This window comes from Sorex araneus, chromosome 1 (genome assembly GCF_027595985.1).
Source record: "Sorex araneus isolate mSorAra2 chromosome 1, mSorAra2.pri, whole genome shotgun sequence".
Classification (NCBI taxonomy): Eukaryota; Metazoa; Chordata; class Mammalia; order Eulipotyphla; family Soricidae; genus Sorex; species Sorex araneus.
In genome coordinates this window covers 363,069,358-363,090,508 of record NC_073302.1, presented here as the reverse complement: position 1 = coordinate 363,090,508, position 21,151 = coordinate 363,069,358, and the positions used below count along the sequence as shown (strand labels likewise).

Genomic DNA, 21,151 nt, shown 5'->3' with positions numbered 1-21,151 from the left:
ACTGGGACCCTGGGTGATACTTTTGTCAACCTCTAATTAAAATTGTCCATTTATCAGCAGTGTCCGTCTAAACTGAAGCATCCATTTCTTTCTGTGTGCAATTTTATCAACACAGAGTTGTGAGTGATGTACTGTGTGAAAGTGTCCGTGGCTTGATGGCAGGAAACCCTGTTTTGGAAACTAAGGAATGTGAATGCTACAAAAGATAAACTTAGGGATATGAATACACAACTCTCAAAGAAACATTTTAAGAACATGGAACTGAAGGGGAAAATATCATATATTATTTTTGTTTGGGTTGTTAAAAAAGAGTCAGCTATTAAAATTCTACATACTTCTTTTGAATTCTTGTTTTCAAGAAAAAGGATCAGAAATGGGTTTGGCGCTTTTGCTTGGAAGAAGGAAGAGAGATATTATGAATGGGAGAGTTTGGATTCAATGAGGACAAATGAAATCAAGGAGACTGTGTTGTCATGTCAAACATTATGTCACTGTCACTGTCATCCTATTGCTCATCGATTTGCTCAAGCGGGCACCAGTAATGTCTCAATTGTGAGACTTGTTGTTACTGTTTTTGGCATATTAAATATGCCACGGGTAGCTTGCCAGGCTCTGCCATTGGGTTGAGATACTCTTGGTAGTTTGCCGGGCTCTCCGAGAGGGGCGAAGGAGTCGAACCCAGGTCGGTTGCGTGCAAAGCCAACTCCCCACCCGCTACACTATGGCTCCAGCCCCATTTCAAACACAGTGGCCACACTCCTTCACAGGCCTTGTGGGGAGGTACAATTTAAACAAACTGGTGGAAAAGGTGAGAGAGGAGTGGGGGGGATGATGGGAAGAAGTCTTTCATTCCAGCAGTGGCTTCTGTCCATGCTCCTCTATGTTGTGGTAGCAGATACCAAAAAGGTCAGCTTGGGTCTGGGACAGAGTTTAAAAAGTAGCAGTAGGAAATGAGGTCAAGGTGCTAATAGGTGATGCCATCTTGGCATGTGGGTGTGCCTTGTAGATGCTGTAATCATGAAAACCATCTCTTTGACCCCTATCATACTTTGCTGGGCCCTTAAAAATAGAAGTTAAGGCACAGTTTGGCAGAAATTTTAATTTGCTTTTAATATTCAAGCAGGACTTTCAGTAGTTTCTCTGGGAACTCCTGTGTGTAGTATGATCAGTGCCTCTTGTCTACATGACAAGGACTCTTAGGTGTGCTACAGTTTAAGAGAAAAAGAATAAACTATCTTTATGTTAAGCTTTAATGAAATTGGATCGACTGAATTGGTCCTTGGTTTCCTCTGCTGGATTATGTAATTTTGCTTTTGCTCTAAATTTAACAAATCCTGGTAGCTCTGAATCATTGTGCTTGGAAGTCATGGAGACTAGAGGGTATTTGTCTGCCAATAAAGCATTTATTTTCCCGGATAGAAATACACTGCTTAATTAATATCGATCATTAGAACAGCAGAGCAGTAACTTATGTTTGTGGAGTCCTAAACAATTTACAAAGCAAGCCCATTCACAGAGGGCCACCTGGCGGGTTCTACCAGTGAAGCCAGGGCAAGCACTTTCATTCTCCATTGTTCTGAGGAGGAAATCTATCTTGTAGCACATTTTCCTTCTCACTGAAGATCACATTTCTCTATTATGTCAAGAGCTTGATGTTGCCAAATATTCAGGAATGCAGATGCCCAACTATTGCTCCAGGCAAGGGAGTTTTCAAACAAACTCATTTTAGCAGGCAAGCCCTACCCTCCAGCTCTTTGGGCCTGGAAAGAAGAAAGAAGGAAGGGGTAGAGGCTGAAGGTGGGGACCGGGTAGGGGAAGGGCCTGGGAGGGGTTTCTCTGGGAGCTGCTGTACACTATGCAGTTTTCCAGAGAGTGCCACCTTCATATTTTTGGTTCATAATTGTTTGATTCTCCTTGAAACGCTGGGATAGACCCTCATCTGTAGCACTGTAGCACTGTCATCCCATTGTTCATCGACTTGCTCGAGCGGGCACCAGTCTCCATTATGAGACTTGTTGTTACTGTTTCTGGCATATCTAATACACCACAGGTAGCTTGCCAGGCTCTGCCATGCGGGTGGGATACTCTCGGTAGCTTGCTGGACTCTCCCAGAGGGACAGAGGAATTAAACCCGAGCCAGCTGCATGCAAGGCCCTACCCGCTGTGCTATCGCTCCAGCAGACCCTCATCATCTCTGGTAAATTTATATGCACTTGTATTTTCAGTAATTTTGTATTTTCTGGCCAAGAAAGGAGAGGGATTTGTTTAGTAATTCTAGAATGGGCCATTTCCTCCTGCAGAACCAAAACAGGCTTTCCCGGTAATGGGTCAGTGGTTCCTGATCTGCTCAACACCCGTTTTATGATATTAACACGTTCACACAGGCATGTACCACTGGTGGCTCACACTTGAATGTGGTTTAATTCACACAACTTGCAGTGCTGTATCAATGAGTTAAAGTCCCTTTTTCTTTTTTTCCTCTTCTGCAGAAAGTGGGAGACTGGGGATATCCTGGAGCCATCTGCTTAGCTCCCTGATACCTGTTGCAGGACCCCAGTTTCTCACTTGCCTGTGAGCTTCACCTTCAGTTTTCCAGCTGCTTAAGCACATCTACCTCACCTCGTTTCAGTCTGTGGTTCCAGTGTAAGTTGACCCAACCAACAGCAATTGAGGAGATTCTGAAGCTGTGTTCTGGTTGCTCTGTGTTGACTTGACTGATGAAAACTCAAGTCAGCAATTGTTATCTCTTCACATTTCAGGCTTAAGGGACCTTCTACCCAACTTAGACAAGAGGAAATTACCCATTGATTGATTTTTATTTGTACATCATCACCTTAGAAATAGCAATTCATTTGTCCTTGCAATCCACTGCTGTCTAGTTCAGTGGCAAGTACTGTACAAGTCATGAGTGATAGAACAGAAAGCAAGCTAGGCAGTGCCCCTTCCTTTCCAGAGTTTATAATATGGAGAACTGGAAGTTATGTTGGTAATAACTGCATATTGTGAAGTATAGTATTAAGAAAAGGGTTGTAATGTTGAGATGGTAAATAAGGGGGTAAGTTTAATTGGGGGATGACATTGAAGGTGAACCTAACATGAAGAAAGGAAAACAATCTTTCCAGTAATAAGGAGTCACCAGGGAAGAGAACCCAAGGATGTAGGCTTACAATTTTATTGCATCTTAACCTTATGGGAAGGGCTAGAGTGATAGCACAGTGGGTAGGGCATTTGCCTTGCACACGGCTCACCCGGGTTCAATTCCTCCACCCCTCTTGGAGACCCAGCAAGCTACCAAGAGTATCCCACCTGCATGGTAAAGTCCATAAGCTATCCGTGGCATATTTGTTATGCCAAAAACAGTAACAACAAGTCTCACAATGGAGACGTTACTGGTGCCCGCTTGAGCAAATCAATGAACAACGGGACGACAGTGATACAGTCCTAACCTTATGGGTCAAAAGAAGAAAGGGTGTAGTTCTCATTTTTTTTTTTACTTAGAGTATATCATCTATCAATCAACAACCACATTAGTCGACAATCCCCTAGCCCTCATAAGATAGGATTTAGCTAGGTAGAAAAGAGGGAGTTCCAGGCATGTGGAATTGCCAAGCTGTGGAGGTGAGAATTTGAAGTTAGAGCTCTGCAATGAGTAGAAAATTGTGATTGGAACAGAGAATTTGGAGAGAAGACAGGGGTAAACCGTAGGAGTAAACATACTGGCCTATAAGGCAAGATTAAGAAGAGCTTTAGTGGGGTAAAGTATAGGGAGCTCTGGGCATTTTAGAGCTGAGAAGTGATATTAGTATAAAGTTCTAAGTCATACCAATAGTAGAGTCTGAAATTTTCTGAGAAAGACCAAGAGGGATTGGAAGCCCAGGGGTTAACATGGTTATTGTGTGATCAAATTAAGAGGAAATACAGCTCTGAAGCTTGTGGGATAGCAAAGAGAAGATAGATGTGGGCATCATTGTGAAGGTAAAATCTCCATGCTAAAGAAATTAAGCAAGGTCCCATGGCTCTGGTGATGTTCAGAGGAAAGCACAGACCCACTGACCAGTCCTTCATCCTTCTGACCGTGGTCTTTACCGGCTTCTATTGGGGAGGTGTTTGTTAGATTCTTGTTTTTAAAATCTCCTACCCCCACTAAATTTCCATATCCCATTAATTTGTAGTCATTCGGATTGAGTACTCCCTTGCTAGAACTTGGTAAACTTTTTACTTTTCATATAAACTCACCCTCTGTGCCGAGAATTTCATCATATTGATAGTTACTATGCTAGCGGTAGTAAACTCACACAGTTTATACTAACTGAATTTTAATTGAACAAGCATCTATGTGGCAGTCATTGTGAAATTAAACCTTGTCTCTGTACTTAAAGTGATCACAGGTAGAAAGGGAAAGCCAGCCTCAAAACCAAGTAAAATGGGGCTGGAGAGGTAAGTACAAGGTACAAGGTGTTGCATATGGCCAACCTTTGTGGATCCCAGGCACCACATCAGTCCCCAACCATGGCTAGTGTGGCTCTGGAGGCCCCCAGCCCAGGATAATTCTTGTAATCTCTGACAAAGGGCTTGAGCAACCCTATACCTTGGGACCTCACATTGAACTAACAACTCAGCTCACCAAGAATTGCTGGACCTGGTCCACAGGAATTGAACTCTGAGCACCACTTTGAAGCTCCCCCCTCCCTCAAATAAGCAAAGGTAGCAGTGTGCTCTGGGTGTCTCAAAGATTTATATAGGAGATAAGATGGAGGTCAAAGGATTGGCTAATCAATAGTAGCTAATGGTGACGTGGTATTAGCATTGGGAGTAATCGTGATAATGGTTATATATTCTGAATGGCTGTCAACATTATTGGACCTTTAATGCGTCACACATTTAATCAAGCTCTATATTTAAATAATCTAACATGATTTTTTTTTGCATTTTGTGTCACACCCAGCAATGCTCAGGGGTTACTCCAGGCTCTGCACTCAGGAATTACTCCTGGTGGTGCTTGGAGGGCCGTATGGATGCCAGGGATTGAATCTGTGTGGGCTGTGTGCAAGGCAAACACCCTACCTGCTGTACTATTGCTCTGGCCCATCTAACATGATCTTTATTTAAAAATATTGCAAGGTAGGGTTGGTTGTTCCTATTTCACTCTAAGAAAACCAAAGCAAAGAAAAGCTATAAAAGAGAAACTATTGTTTTATAAGATCATATAGCAATTATATATTAACTGGCTAATTGAATTTACTGCATATCTACAAAGTGAATGTCATTGAGTGGATAGTGGCTATTCTGGAATGTACATGGATTTTTCTTTAAGTTGACTGAAGGAATCACACACACAAATAAGCTGTGCTCTCTTATGGAGGTGTGGAAGGGCTTTGTGGAAACACAAAACAGGGACAAATTAACTGGACCAAACAGGGTAGAGAAGGCTTCCCAGAGGAGGGAACATCAAAGTTGAATCTTGACAAATCAATTGACGATGAAAAGAAAAGATGTGCACTGACAAAAAATAAACATGAATTGGCATGGAATGGTCAAGGAACATTGAGGTCTGTGTATGGGAGTTAGAGAAGAGAGTTAGGGAGTAAGTGCTGTCAGGAGGTGAGGTGAGAAAGACGAATTGGGGCTCAACTGATAGAAGTCACAAGTCTACAGGAAGACATTCATAGCAGGTAATGGATAGACAGCAAATGTGTCTAAGTAGATTGGTACTATGATGGAATGCACAGATTTCTGGTTAAGGTATTTTGAGAAATGAGAACTCTTACCTGTTAGAAGTGAGCATAATATTTTCAGTGATGTTAGGTTTACTTTTAGTATCCAAGTATCCGTGGCTACATCAACCATAGAAACTTACTCAACAGCAATTCTAGTAATCTGAGTAAAGTAGAACCATTTGCCTTTTCTTAACCCTAATGATTATATTTAGCAGAAGCAACAAAGACTATAAAGGGGGAGATGGGCACACTGGCACCAACAGTTGAACACACAGAGAATCTGAACAGGAAGGAACAGCATCTTTGAGAGACACCTGAAAACAATTTCTCACAGTCAAGAATGGCACCCAAGAAGACATTTATTGTCTTGAACATTTTACTAGAGTATTAAATGGATGGCAATAAAATGATTACAAGGATGGCTTAGGGCTCTATGGCCTCAAACCCAGTATTAGAAAGGACGACAGTGGTCTAGGATTGGAGAAGAGTGCAGGGCAGTCCTGCAGATCTTGGCGGCCTTGGATTATATTCTTCAGCTTGAAGTTTAGAGCCTCTCTCCGGGGCTGTCTACTTCCTGGAAACAGGTGAGTGGGCTAAGATCATTAAATGCCTTTCTGCCCATTGCAAGTGAAGTTGCCTCAGAAGGTTAACTTCACCCAAGTGTCAGAGAAATATTCTGTCTCAGAAATGATCCTGAGCTCTCAGAACTCTTAAGGAAAGTGAAACAATATTAAACTAGCATCTTTCTTTCTCTCCTTCCTTCTTTCTTTCTTTCTTTCTTTCTTTCTTTCTTTCTTTCTTTCTTTCTTTCTTTCTTTCTTTCTTTCTTTCTTCCTTCCTTCCTTCCTTCCTTTTTTCTTTCTTTCTTTCTTTCTTTCTTTCTTTCTTTCTTTCTTTCTTTCTTTCTTTCTTTCTTTCTTTCTTTCTTTCTTTCTTTCTTTCTTTCTCTCTCTTTCTCTCTCTCTTTCTTTTCTTTCTTTCTTTCTTTCTTTCTTTCTTTCTTTCTTTCTTTCTTTCTTTCTTTCTTTCTTTCTTTCTTTCTTTCTTTCTTTCTTTCTTTTTTTTCTTTCTTTCTTTCTTTCTTTCTCTCTCTCTCTCTCTCTCTCTCTCTCCCTCCCTCCCTCCCTCCCTCCCTCTCTCTCTTTCTTTCTTTCTTTCTTTCTTTCTTTCTTTCTTTCTTTCTTTCTTTCTTTCTTTCTTTCTTTCTTCCTCTCTCTTTCTTTCTTTCTTTCTCTCTTGTAGCTTGATAAAAGTGTTCAACACTTTCACACTGTAATTTTAATTATAGTTGTACCATTAATATGAGTAACTGTTCAATTTTTTGCCAGTCACATTAGGAAATGTCTATTGAGCAAACTGACCTTAAGACAATGGCCATTAATCAATCACTTTTAAATGAATTACTGTTGAATTCCAAGACTTTTCTAAGTGTATAGATGGTGGAGATGATGTTGATTTGAATGTGTGATATGAAAGATATACTGTAATTCTTGGGATCATAGACCAACTTTAACTAGTAACTTATTTTTTGTGTCTCCTTAAAAATACAAAGAATATTTTAATTTTCATTATTTGTGATTTTTTATTATTATTTGATTTTTATCATTTGATGACATTTTAAACTTTCATTTTAGTCTTTCTGATTTGCAATACTGTTAATGACTGGGTTTCACATATGCACATGCGCCAATATCACGCCTTCTCCTGAATGTCCTTCCTCACTTTTTCTCCTTACTCCCCCACCATGGTTTTCTTTTAAATTTATTTATTTTTTGTAATGGATCCCTGTGAGGTTGCAGTTACAGACTTACAAACTTTTGTGGTTACATTTCAGTCATACAATGTTCGAGTATCCATCCCTCCACCAGTGCCCATTCTCCACCACCAATGATCCCAGTATGCCTCCCCCACCCCCTCCTCTACCATGTTAAGCTCAGTTCTATTGACCAGTTCTCAGGCTCTGTTGCCTTTGACCATTTTTGTTGATCCCTTAATATGTTTCTTTAATATCCTGTATATGAAGGAGGTCATTCCATACAAGTTTCCATCCTTAATTCACTCTGCATGATATTCTCCAGATCCATCCATATAGTAGCAAATGGCATGGTTTTGTCTTTTCTTATAGCAGAATAGTATTCCATTATGTATAATATCATAGTTTCTTATCCAATAATCTGTTCTTGGACACCTGAATTGTCTTCATATTTTGGCTACTGTAAATAGTGCTGTGATAAATATAGGAGCACAAATGTCTTTTCTGAATAGATTTGCTAGTCCCCTGAGATAGATGACAAGGAGAAGAGTTGCTAGATCACATGGAAGCTCAATTCTTAGTTTTTTTGATAAGTGACCACATTGTTTGCTAAAAAGGTTGGATGAACTGTAGATGATGATGGTTGTTTTTTTCCCCCATGATCCAATAGTGGTTGTCTTTTGTGATACTTCCCAGTGTCACTGGTGTGCGTTGTTATCTTATTGTTTTAATTTGCATTTCCTTAATGATAAGGGATATCATTTTCATAAACAATTTTTATCATCTTACATTCACTATAAAATATTTTATAGCAAAACTGCAAGGGCGGTGTTGCTTAGTGGTAAGAGCCAGACTCTGAAGCCACCTAACTTTCGGGATCTGAGTGTCTCCATGTATGCATCATGACTTGGAGCAAATCACCTAACCTCTTGGCCTCCATTTCCTCATGTATGAAGTGGGGTGATTATTATACCTGCCTTGTAGGTTGATTATCAGGATCAAATGAGCTTTCTGATATTTGCTAATTTATAAATATTAGTAATATTTCTGGACTGGAGTGATAGCACAGTGGGTAGGGCATTTGCCTTGCACGCAGCCAACCCAGATTTGATTCTTCCTCCATCCCTCTTGGAGAGCCTGGAAAGCTATCCATGGCGAATTCAATATGCCAAAATCAGTAACAACAAGTCTCACAATGGAGACGTTACTGGTGCCCGCTCGTGCGACTTGATGAACAACGGAATGACAGTGCTACGGTGCTAATAATATTTCTATTAATATTAGGCCTTGGGAATAACCACCCAAAGTGAACCTTTTATCTCTGAACTTCACATTCTGAACTTTGCTATAATGGAAAGAAGCATAATCTGGGAGTATGACTCAATGTAGAGTGTCTCTCTTCCAGGCAGGAGGCTCTGAGTTCAGTCTCCAGCATTGCCCTGCATGGCTTCATGTGATTCCACAGTGCATAGCATGAGTGTGTGACCTCCTAAAACTGCAACAACAAGGTTAATTCTTAGAACATTAAAACTATATACAAACTGAATAAAACGAAGCAAAAGTATATACAGGAAAAATGTACAAGCTGAAGAGGTAGTACAGGGGTAAAGGCACTTGCTTGTGGCTAGCCCTGGGCATCCCTCCAGGGCACTGTCAGGAAGGACCTCTGATCACAGAGCCAGGAGAGTCCCTGAGAACTGCCAGGTTTGGCCTCTCCCCCAACAAGGGGGAGGAAATACACATTTGCTCTTAGGCACTTTTCTGGAGCATACATTTTATGATACTCATGACAACCCTGTCCATTAAATGATTATCTTCTTTTTAAAGTTGAGTAAGATTGGTTCAAGAGAATTTAAATAGCATGTTATAGAGTTGATGTGAACTTGAACCCAGTACTAGCTGATTCTAGTGCTCAAGTTTTCCTTCTGTGCCATTGGTTCCTCTTAGGACATAAGTAAGAAACTATAAAAAAGCAGAACTTAAATATGCACATTCAGACTGGAGTTTTCACATTGCCCTGCACTCTCCCTCCCACCCCTTCTGGCAAAGGTTGCCAGAGATGATTTATCATCTTCTGATTCGTCTTGCACTTAGTGGCTCTGCTAAAGAGAATGCTATGAAGCATTTGGCTTAAATAGCTTGGATCTCCCCCTGACCCTGCTCTGTTTCCTCTAGTACCTCATTGTCTCCTTTCACAGAATAGCCTACCTTCCTATAAGATTTAAAGTATCCATGATCCATGATGGTAGCCCGCTCCCAAGTACGCTACCAGTAAGAAGGAGCTTAGAGTCTCAATATCCTTTCTGTACCTCTTGTACCTTCTTGTATCATGCAAAAGGTTAGCACTTTTGTTATTCTGTGAATAGCTTGGACATCTTTTGGATGCAATTCATGAATGTTTACATCTGGGAAGTTCTCAAAGTCTTCATAACTGCCCGGCATCATTAAGATGCAGAGAACTCCAAGATTGCACAACCTAACTTGTAAATGCATGTCAAGATGACCCTGGTTCTTTATAGAGAAACCTATAAAGTCTCCACTCCTCGGCAGTTGATGGAATATAGATTTAAAGATAACACATTGGGACCTTGTGGGAATCAACATCATTTTGCCTGTATGCTACCAACCTTCACTTTCATTTGTGGTCCACTTTCCTTTATCCTTCATTACCACACCCTGAAATTATAGTTATTTATATGAACAGGGATGTATATACATTGGGTTGTTTTTTTTGCATATTGTATTCCAAGCCCATGCATGCAGAAAGGCAATTAACACTCTACCTCAAGCTTTCTGAGTATGCAATCAAGGCTTATTATTCCCCTGGTTCTCATTCCATTCACACCCTGTATGTCTCAGAACAATGAATGGAGGAGAGAAAAGTATTATAAGACTTGGAAGGAGAAAGAAGTTAAAGGACATGATTGCAATTTAAACCAAAAGGAAAAAATTTATGAAAGATAGTTTGTCTATGTTCCTTTTATATTCAATGCTTGAGAAATTTTTGTTAGATCTGTTTCTTGAATGATAACCCCATGGATATGGCAGAAACTATAATTTGGAGGAGACTCATTTCTGCAAAAATTTATGGTTATGGAGAAAAATCAATGTTTTTAAGCCCATCATGAATTAGAGTCTAAAAGATGTGTTTGATACTTGGTGTTTTGTAAAACATAACATAGTAGACTCATGGTGTATCAGCTGGAAAAGATCATGGGACCATTTGGTCTAACCCTCTCTTTTATGAGTGAATGTATGAAATTCAAGGAGGTAATATGATTTATCTAGTTTATATGGTCATAAGGAGGGGTAGAGAAACTCTCTTAGAAGAGACCTCCTAACTCCTAAGTCAGTATATTTTCAACATTATTACACATTGCTAATCATTTGGAGCCATTTGAGCCAAAGTATGATCAATGTATCATAAATGAGAGAATCTTTGTAATAGAAGACCTTGAAGGTCATCTAGTGACATCTTAGTTATGACGCAAGACTTCTCTTTGTGACATCCTTGACAAATGGCTACCAGTCTCTACTGCCTAACTCCAATGCCAGGAAGCTTACTACTTCATAAGGCAGTTAAAGTTGTCTTTAGATATATTACGTATGAGTAAATTTATCTTGACAAAAGTCAAATTTGTATCTTTAAAGCATGAGTCCAGAAGGCATGAGGATTTCCATTTCCAAAAGCAAAAGAATGAGGGGCTGGAGTGATAGCACAGTGGGTAGGGCATTCGCCTTGCACGTGGCCAATCCGGGTTCGAATCCCAGCATCCCATATGGTCCCCTGAGCACCGCTAGGAGTAATTCCTGAGTGCAGAGCCAGGAGTAACCCCTGTGCATCGCCGGGTGTGACCCAAAAAGCAAAAAAAAAAAAAAAAAGCAAAAGGGATGAGAAGTCAGGAGAGAAGTTTGACTCTTTATCATGATGAGGATAATGATGCCTGTGTTGTAGCATCCTTGTGAGGATTAGAGATGTGGTTTTGATGCATCTACCATAGAGATATCTTCCAACTAGGTACTGAAATTGTGGTTGTTACTGACGCTTATCATCAGGACCCCATATTTTGAACTTATTCCCATTGGAGCAACACAGACAATGTCTAATCCCGCAAATATTTGAAAGCAGTTAACATGGCCCTCTAAATCTTTTCTTGTTCAGACTAAATATTCCCTGATTCTTCTACTGTTCTTGTGATATGTTTTGGATGCTTTCATTGCTTTCATTCTCTCCTATTTGTCGATTTCCCTCTTAAAATGTGGTGGCCAAATGTGGTCAGTCCAACATGCTCAACAGTGAAATAATTACTTCTCTTGATATGGCTGTTGCACTTTTACAACAACCTAGATTTATGTTAGCATTTCTGGAGGCCAGATCACACACTTGGCTCAAGGAAAAACTGATTCTACTCTCCAGAACATTAGCTATGCCTCCCAACAGTGTGTCAAACACAGATATGACAAGCATAATTTTACATTTTCACCCAAGCTGTTGATAAAAATGTTGACTGCAGAAAGGCCAAAGGCCGAACCGGCAGGAACACCTCTATCTTTCCCTGTGTGTTCACTTCCATTTACCAGTGTGATGACATTTTACCAACTCCAAATTTCCCCATCTCTCCCAGCAAAAATAACATGGGAATATAGAGTCACTCTTTGTGTTTTTGAAATTGGATATATAATTTATCCAGATTTAAAATGCCATTCTTTTATCAATGAAGACAAATTTCAAACCCATAATTGGGAAAACATGAACTCAGAAAATGAATTTCATGTTTGAGTTAGTATGTAATTCTAAAGAAAAAATAATCTCTTAAAATAAAATTATAATGCTCACTTAATTGTTTAGTTTTTCAAAATGTTTTGAAATTAAACTCTGGATATGGACAAAGGAGGCTGAAGAATTTGCAAAATTCACGTGTGGACGACAAAGGAGATTTTTTAGAACTGGAATATAAGGTTCCTCAACCTAGTCTACCTCTGGTGGAGGTGGTAAAGGCACTGTCTTAAAAACTTCAGTAAGGGTGGCGTGGGGCGTGACTCAGTGGGAGAGCTCCTGTCAGGTTTCATGCATCAGTCTATGAACTCGGTCTTTGGCACTGCCCCACATTGCCAAGTCACAGCAATGCCACTGCTGTTGTGAGTGGTGTGACAGCACCACAAATGCAACCTGTAGTATATCACAACCAAGTGTCTGTGTGAGCACTGCAAATAAAAGCAAAACAAAACCCAAAAGATGTATGGTGAGCCACGGGGAGCTGTACCCCTGTGAGCTAGCACTTTAACAAAATGTATGGCCTCGTGTTTGACCCCTGGTCACACCAAGGGAAGGACGGGGGATACTGTATGGGAGAATGTGAGATATATTTTTAGATCATTCTCAGTGAAGATTCAAAAATAGAAGGGTGATTTCCCCTCATTTAACATGCTTTACTCTGAAGAAACCAAACTAATTTCCTTGTGCTACAGAAGGAGCCAAACATTCTTGATTCTCATGGTAAAGGTAATGAATGGTTCTCCTCCTCATTTAAGCCAGAAATCCAACTGGATCTTTTGACACTCATATCTTGGCATCTTCCTCTAAGAACTCATTTAATATTTTCTAAGGAAACTTTATAAGCTTCATATCATGTCTTCTTAATCTTGATCCTCATCCATAGTTGAACAATATCTTCACATCTAAAACTCTTACTGTTGTTTTTAAATTTTCATATCTTCAGGTAAGGAGATAAGAAGTTTGTATTTTCAAACATTACCTAAGAATGAATAATAAGGTTCCATCATATTGAGTGTTCTATATATGCCATTTTATGCTTTTGTTTCATTCATTCAGCATTTATTGAGCACCTAACATATGCTGGACATTAGCTTAGACCTTGGAAACACAATGGACAGGACAGTCATCTTCATAGTAAACAAACAAATAAACAAAGCACTGGTTACTTTTACTGACAAGAAAGGAGTAGGAAAGGGGGGGAATTGTGTCCATTTTTTAAGAGGGTAAGGATGGTTTCCTCACATGAATGATTAACAGATAATGGAAGCAGAGCACAGAGGAGAGGTTAAAGATGAACACAGAGGAATGGGAGTGCCTCAGGAGCTCTGTGATGAGCATAGCCGAATGAACCTAAGCTTCCTGCAGCAAGGCAGAAAGACAAAACAATGTATCAGTAATGGGACGAAAAGGAGAAAGGCAAGCTAAAAAGCAACAGGAAAGCAGTGAAGATATCAGTCTTGAATAGGAGAGGAGATGATCATTTGTAGGCTGGTAGGTGGAGAGGAGGAAACACAGAAAGAGGGAAGGGATGCTTAGGTTTAACTTGTAGGTCTTGGGGGTTTCATATTAGGATGAAAGGAAAAAGGTTCTAAGGTACTTTGGTTGTGTTGAGATGTAATTCTTTGTATGTCAGAATCATGAACAGTGTAAAACGATTGTGATCATGTTACCTAAAGTACAGTGGAATATAAATTGCTTTTTAGAAAAGCACTTCAGGAGGTTTCATTACATTTGAATTTTTGCTTGTGAATTTAAGACTTAATGTTTAAAATATTAAATTTAATGATAACCTTTTCTCACATAGGACCACGTAAATAATTTCAAACAGAGAGTCAGAGTGTGCTTCGTGTCTATTATTGACAAAGCAGCTGACTCAGAGGAAGAGAAAAAAATGGAATATCTTTAAAGAAACAATGGGAGAAAATACTTGGAATTGCATATTTCATCAAGATCTCATTAAAACCTGAGAGAGTAAATTTGTTAAGTTCTACTTTTAAAAGAAAGAACACAGTTATCCTTGTTTTCATTCTAAGCTTCTTGATATCTACTTTCTTTAAAAAGAGCTCAGGTATATCTCTGTGCTGCCACCCTAGCACAAACCACTATTTCCTTTCATGTGACCTTAAAAAACCACAATATTTTCCCATGTTAGAAAATCCTTCGACTCCATGAGATGAGCCTTTGGACTGTGTGTAGAGTGGAGACTGCTCTTGCCTTTCGGGATCCCAGGACAACACTCAGTTCCCAGTCTGAGCCAGGTGCCCAGTTTCCATCTGCACTTATGACAAACTCTGTGGTCAGAAATTTGGAAAAGGTGTAATATAATGGGCACAACCATCCCAAACATCATGTGTGTTATCACTGTCACTTAATACCTAGTGCAGGAAATCCAGTCCTTTGCAGAAGAACTTCATAGAATCATGTTAGTTCTCCTGGGGAACATTTTTGCTACACCAAAGCAGAGACAGATATGTTTTCTCTAAGTAATTGTTAGTGACCCTCCATTTCCAGCCAACCTCTGGAATTCCCTACCCTTGAGACTGGAGAGAAGTGAAGAAACAGCAAAAACGCGTTCCATATACCACTTTGGCTTTGCCCTGCACTTTCTTTCCAAAGGTTTAAATGTCTTTCTCACATTCAGTCCCATTATTGTTGCTCGGTCTCTTCTGCCTTAGTGCAAATCCTTTCTTGTTGTGTCAGTGACTTTCTTTTCTAGCAAAACCTATATTTTAGTCACCTTTATCTTGAATTTTGTTTTACTTTTTAATTTTAGACAAATAAACTTCGATTCAAGGCTTCATGTGCTAAAAAAAAAAAAGAACATATGATAAAGTCCCTTCCATGACTTAGTTTTTTCTTCTCTAATTTATTCATGCAATATATGGGGACTAAAGTCCCACTGTGCTCAGAGCACCAAGGGGTAGAGTTGTGAACACAGACATTCTGCATTCTAGAAGAAAAGACAGTGAGCAGTAAACTGACAAGCAATCATTGATCCATATTCCTAACATATTATTCCTAGAATTATGAGAGGCTGATTCCATACACATTCACCTGAGAGTTGTAACTCTTGTCTTATGGAGCCAGACACCCATCATCTCTTCCAGCTGTCCATCCTGATTCTCCACCTTTCAGTGCTCAGGTCATGATTGCCCAGATTATGAGTTGGCAAAATAGTAGTTTCTTCGGAAAAAAATGAATGGTTGGCTGTTCTTATAGTATGGAAAAAGAAAATAGTATCCAGTGTGTTTGCCATTCAAAGAAGATGCTCACTGGCTCCTCACTAAATCATAACCTTGTGCACTTACTACAAAGATAATTCTCAAATGCAGCTTGCATCCCATCAAGTCAGAGAAGATTCATGCTAACTATCCCTGATGGAAACTACGCTTCAGAGTCGTGGCAGAGTGATTAGTGAACTTTAAAATATTTTCTTTTGTGCTTTACGTTTAGGATGAATAGTTAATTTTTAGCTTCTCAAGTATAACAAGATAAATGGACTCATGGCCAGCTAGAAGCCATAACTCTTGATTTAGTTGACATGATCAGATTCCCGAGTTTGGCCTTTGAAAGCCTGAGCGTGAAATAGAGCCTTGACTTCTTCTGACCTCTCCCCTCTACTTCTCTGGGCAGAATATCCCGATGCATAACACTGTTGGCGGGGCCATGGTGGGGCCTGGAGCTCACCAGCTTGGCAGCACCCGGATGACCAACCATGACACCAGCGTTGTGATTCAGCAAGCCATGCCATCACCCCAGTCCAGCTCTGTCATCACCCAGGCACCTTCCACCAACCGCCAGATCGGGTAAGGAGATCCCTTCATCTCTCTGGGCTCCACTGAGCAGGAGCGTGAGCAACGTTCTGACTGCTCCCTGTTTCTGCTGTTCAGATCAGGTGAGGCAGAGTTGGTTTTCCTGGCTGGATCTCAGATGATTTTGATGGACGAAGACAGAGAGTGTCTTCATGTTGTAGAAGCTAAGGACCCTGGACGCCAGGGATAGGAAAGTCATTATTTTTGTTGTGTGTTACCTGAATTTTCTTTTTTTGTTTTGTTTTGTTTTATTTTGCCACATCCAGCAGTGCTCAACTAGTGCTCCTGATTCTGTGCTCAGGGATCACTCCTGGCAGTGTTTAGGGGACCATATGGGGTGGCAGGGATTGAGTCCACTGTGTGCATCATCTCTCTGACCCCTGAATTTTCTGCTTAAAAGAAGAAAGACAGCTTGCTGTGTTAGGTCCTAGCATTGGAACTCAAAGTTGACGTTCATTGGAATTTTAGATATGGCAATTCCTTCAAAACCAACTAGAAGTTTTCCCCAAGTGTGTTGTGTGTCTTTGACCCCTTGTTGTTAATATTAATAAGAATCCCAGACCCAGAGTGTGCAAGTCTGGGTTTTCCTCAGAAGTACCATGTCACTGCATTTCTCCCCTTCCTGCCATGGACTATGACATGCAGAGACCTACTTTAATAAAAGAGATGGTGGACAGTAAGTATTTTCCGTATTTGCCTGGAGTGCATTTTGCCTTCACATTCAGAACCAAAAAATTAATCTGAGCCTTGGACTATTTAGCTTTGTTAGAGAAGTAAACACTAAGTAAGCAAGTGTCTCCATGAAAGATTCCTTTTCTTTTCAAATGACTGTGCAAGTAAGCATTACCATCCGGGAAAGCAAGAACCTATAATATCCAAAGAGGGTGGGTGGGTTCTTAAGAACAGCATTTGCATCTCAAGGGCCTCCTACATTCTAGTGACTTGGTTTGGGGCAGATAATTCACAGCTAGGCCAGCTAGCTAATTATTATTATTTTATTTTTCTTTCAAGGGGCAAAAAACAAGGGTTAAAATGTGCTAGAGTTTACTAGCAGTTTTACAACATTCCTGGCCCCCTGAAGCTCTGACTCCCCTACCTCTCTCCCCCTTCCTGACTCTCCCCTGCTGCAGACTCAGCTCAGTAGCACAGGACCATTGTTCCAACAGTGCTGGGTTTGGGGTCAGCCCTAAATTCCAAGATGGGTGTTGACTGTCAATAATTTGACTAGCTGGCCCAAGGTGGTGGGGAGGGGACCCACTTCTAGGTTGTGTCATTATGCCCGCGTTTCTGTGCAATGTGGGTACTCTGATGGACTCTTCCCATTTATCCTCAATCCTGGGGGTTTGTGTGCCTTTCCCTGCATGTTCTGGGAGATAATTGTCACTTCTAAAAACAGTCTCGTTGCCAGTCTTGAGGGAGGCTGTTTCTTTGCTTCACATCATTCCCTGTTGTGCTTTCCATGTTGTTCCTGCACATCCTGTTATTTCCGTTTTCTTCATGTGACCCATCCAAACCCTTGCTCAGATGATCATGGGGCACAGCAAGGAAGAAGCCAGCCCATCTCCTCAGTGGATTCCGATTGAAACTCTAGGTGGTAACACTGGCAAATGGTGAATCTTTTATTTCTCTCAGCAAAGAGGAAATGAGCACTTACTTGAAAACATGAGTTCCCTCTGGAGACTGTGTCTTTAAATGAACATTTGAAATTGCAGATAGGTTTTTTTTTGAGGCTGCACAGAACCATATTGTAGTAATATTCTGATTTTTATCACAACCTCAAATATTTAAGTGTCAAAATCTGGCCAAGCCACCTGCAAATGTTTGCCATGGCCACTGGCCAACAAAAACAGCAAACAGCAATGAAAGTCTTCATTCAGGCTCAGCACTTAAGCTGCATCCAGCCAGGGAGGCTGGGCCCCACCTGTGCCCACGCACTGGGCTTTTTGCTGTGGCCAGGGGGTGTGCTTAGGATTGGAACTTTGTGGGCTGGGATGGGGGCCACTGTCTCCTGCTCCCTCTCTTCCCTTTCCTTCTTACCAGCGACCCCTTCTGCCAAGCCCACTTTTGCTTTTCTTTTGCCCCCGTACCCCCATCTCCTCTTTTCATGCTGCATTTAAGTTTAGAAGCTTGAATATACTGAGAGTGGATTGACACGGGGACCAGGAAATGGGGGTAGCACTGAATCTCAGGGAAGAGTGGGGTGGGGGTGGGGTTGCATACTTCCTGGCAGGTATTTGGTATTCATATCTTTTGAGCAGGCTCAGAGCCAAAGCAGACTCAATGTGTGGCAACTCAGAATAAGTTTTTAAAAGGTCAGAACTTAGGTAGACAAGCAGTCCTGGCAATTTATATCGCATCCCATATCACCCACTATAGTGAATTCTGTCAAAGTGGCCCTGTTATCCCAATAGAAACTGGGTAAGTATAAATATCCCAAATTACACTTGTGTGGTTAAGCAGGCTAGAAAAACACACGGCACTGGAGAGTGTGGGAGGCATCTCCAAACTAGTGACTACTTGTGCTTCGTCAAACTGGCAGACGCTCTGTCGGGAAGAGTGTCTTTAGCTGATTGATGGTAGCATTTTAGGAGATAAGTTTTCCAGATGGAAAAAAAAAGAGTGAGCCATGGGCTGTGGGGGAGACAAGTTAGACAGAAAACAAGCCTGTGTTAAATATAGATGAAATTGATTCAGCCTTGGACCAAATATGTGGCAGATTCCAAGCAGTATCTAGACTCAGGTCATTTTTATTAGATATCATGTAACAGGCTCATTAATTCAGAATCAAGACAGCAAAGTTCAGGGAAAATGGTGGATGAGCAGGTTGAGGCTGCATAAAAATCTCTCCTTCCCTCTAATTCTCTCTTTTGCTCTTGCTGTTTCTGTCTCTTTTTCCATGAGTCAGTTTTGTTGAGTAGGTGGCTATAATCATAATTGATTTTGGCTTGTCTAAAGAAGATTTCTTTTGATGGAGGGAATGCTACTATGCTACTAGGAAATTCATGTTTGGTGGTTCCACAGAAGAGCACTGAAAAGGTACCAGGAATGGAGCTGTACAAGAATGGAAATTAGTACAGAATTCTAAGGGCTATGGGGAACACTGCCAAAATATTCTACAAGTGTCTTCCTGTACTCAAAATGCTCTACAAATTTAATTATCTGTAGGGGAGTGGGCAAGTCTAAGAACTCATTAGATTATTGGTGGAAATAATTTGATTGCAATTGTTTACAATGGAAATGTGGTATGTCTAACATCAGAACATTCGTTTGTTCTTACCAAGGCTAATATTTGAACAGGACATCTAGCCACAATGTAATATTCCAGTTAAATATTCTAGTTAAAAGTTAGAAGTTTTTTCAAAAACATGCATGTATGAAGCACTTTATGTATGGATCTCTTCCTTGATTTTATACCAATTTTAGTCGACACACATTCATTCATGTGATGTGTAAGTATGTTTATTTATTTTCTCATAAACTCTATTTGCACAAACTGTTAGGTTTATCTGCCTCCATCTAGATCAGATAGATCTAATACTTTATCAGATATTTATGTAAATTGTGGTAGAAGCAAATCTTGTTTTATGTAAAAATTAAAGTGATGTCAACATTTATTATACATTATACGTTCTCTCATTCTTTTGTCTTTTCAATCCAATATTCTGTATTATTCAGAGGAAGCTCCTTGCAGCTAGTATAACTCAATGGATGGACACAACCAAGGAAATATTAATAGTAATAATATAAAGAAGAAGCTTATTACATTTCAGAACTTGCAGTGATAATTCTTCTATAGGGAGAACCATGTGGTTTGGTTTTATGAGTTGATGCTACAACTCAAAGTATCAGTGGGATGGGAACATCAACTAATTTGAAGATGTTGTGTCATTGTTGCTCTGGGTAAAAATGAAAGAGATAAGTGACAGGAGAGCATACTTAAAAGAAGCCATAAATGCCAGTGCAGTTACATTTTAGAATGTGCTTGATTTGTAAAGCATAAGCCCATAAATCCACTCTTAAGCATTTTCTTACACTCTGCAAACCAGCAGCATAAGCCCAAGCCAATAGTCCAATGCCAGCAACTTGCAGGCTGGCCTTCTTCCTCCAAGAGCAGATCGTGGGGTGCCACCAGCCCACAGTCCTTCTCTAGGACAAAGTAAAGTCCCCTTTGGGTAATTCAGACCAGGAGCCATTCGTTCCTGCTTTTTGTTTGCTGAATATTGGGCCTATCAACATAGCTTTATTGTTAGAAAGTTGGTGGATCTTTCACAACCTTGAGAACGTTTACAAGGGCCTTTCAGGGGGATGCTTTCTGGGAGGGTTGACTGACTTAACCATATGGCTCCCGTTAAATCCCATGCAGAGCCTTGAGAAATTACCTCTGAGTAAGGGCCAACAGCCTTTCCTCCCAGATTTTTATATGTGGAATTAAAATTAAGTATTGATATTTGAGGAAATATAAGGTTTCTTAATATTTGAAAGATGTAGCACCACATGGTATTGTGGTCAGATGAAGTGGGAAGAGCCAGAATCCCAGAACACATGGCTCCATATTCAAAAAAGCAGAATAATACATGGTTCTTGTCCATGAGTCTGGCTCTGGCATCTAACTCCTCTGGCAAGTATGATGTTTCTTGTTCACTTAGAGCCTTGACTAGAATACAGCAAGGCTGAAGTACTGGTCAGTTCTGGCTGCTCTAATGAAACACTGCTCTAATGAAACAGTGGCTAAGAAAAATGGACAATTGTTTTCCAGGCTTCTGGAGACTGGGAAGTCCAAGGTACCATCATGTGATTTGGTTCTCAAGATAGTCCTTGTCTTGCCTTGCAAGCCAGTTGCTATCTTGCTGTATGTTCATCTGACATCTCTGTAACAAGGGAAAGGAAATGGAATGGTGGAAGAAACTCTTTGGCCTCCCTCTCTCCCTTTGCCCCTCCCTCTCTCCCTCTCTCCCTCCCTCCCTCCCTCCCTCCCTCCCTCCCTCCCTCCCTCCCTCCCTCCCTCCCTTCCTTCCTTCCTTCCTTCCTTCCTTCCTTCCTTCCTCCCTCTCCCTCTCCGCCCTCCTCTCTCGATCTTGCTTGCTTTCTCTCT

The 21,151-nt window shown here is 40.6% G+C and overlaps 1 protein-coding gene across 1 annotated transcript in view; it reads left to right on the top strand.

The window, feature by feature from the left end:
• The window catches only part of CREB5 (cAMP responsive element binding protein 5), a 452,531-nt gene that overhangs the window by 160,203 nt on the left and 271,177 nt on the right, over window positions 1–21,151 (top strand). Inside the window, exon 5 of the mRNA XM_055123939.1 lies at window positions 15,881–16,053. Within this exon, the coding sequence (XP_054979914.1) occupies window positions 15,881–16,053 (173 nt within the window). The remainder of the gene's footprint in view (window positions 1–15,880; window positions 16,054–21,151) is intronic.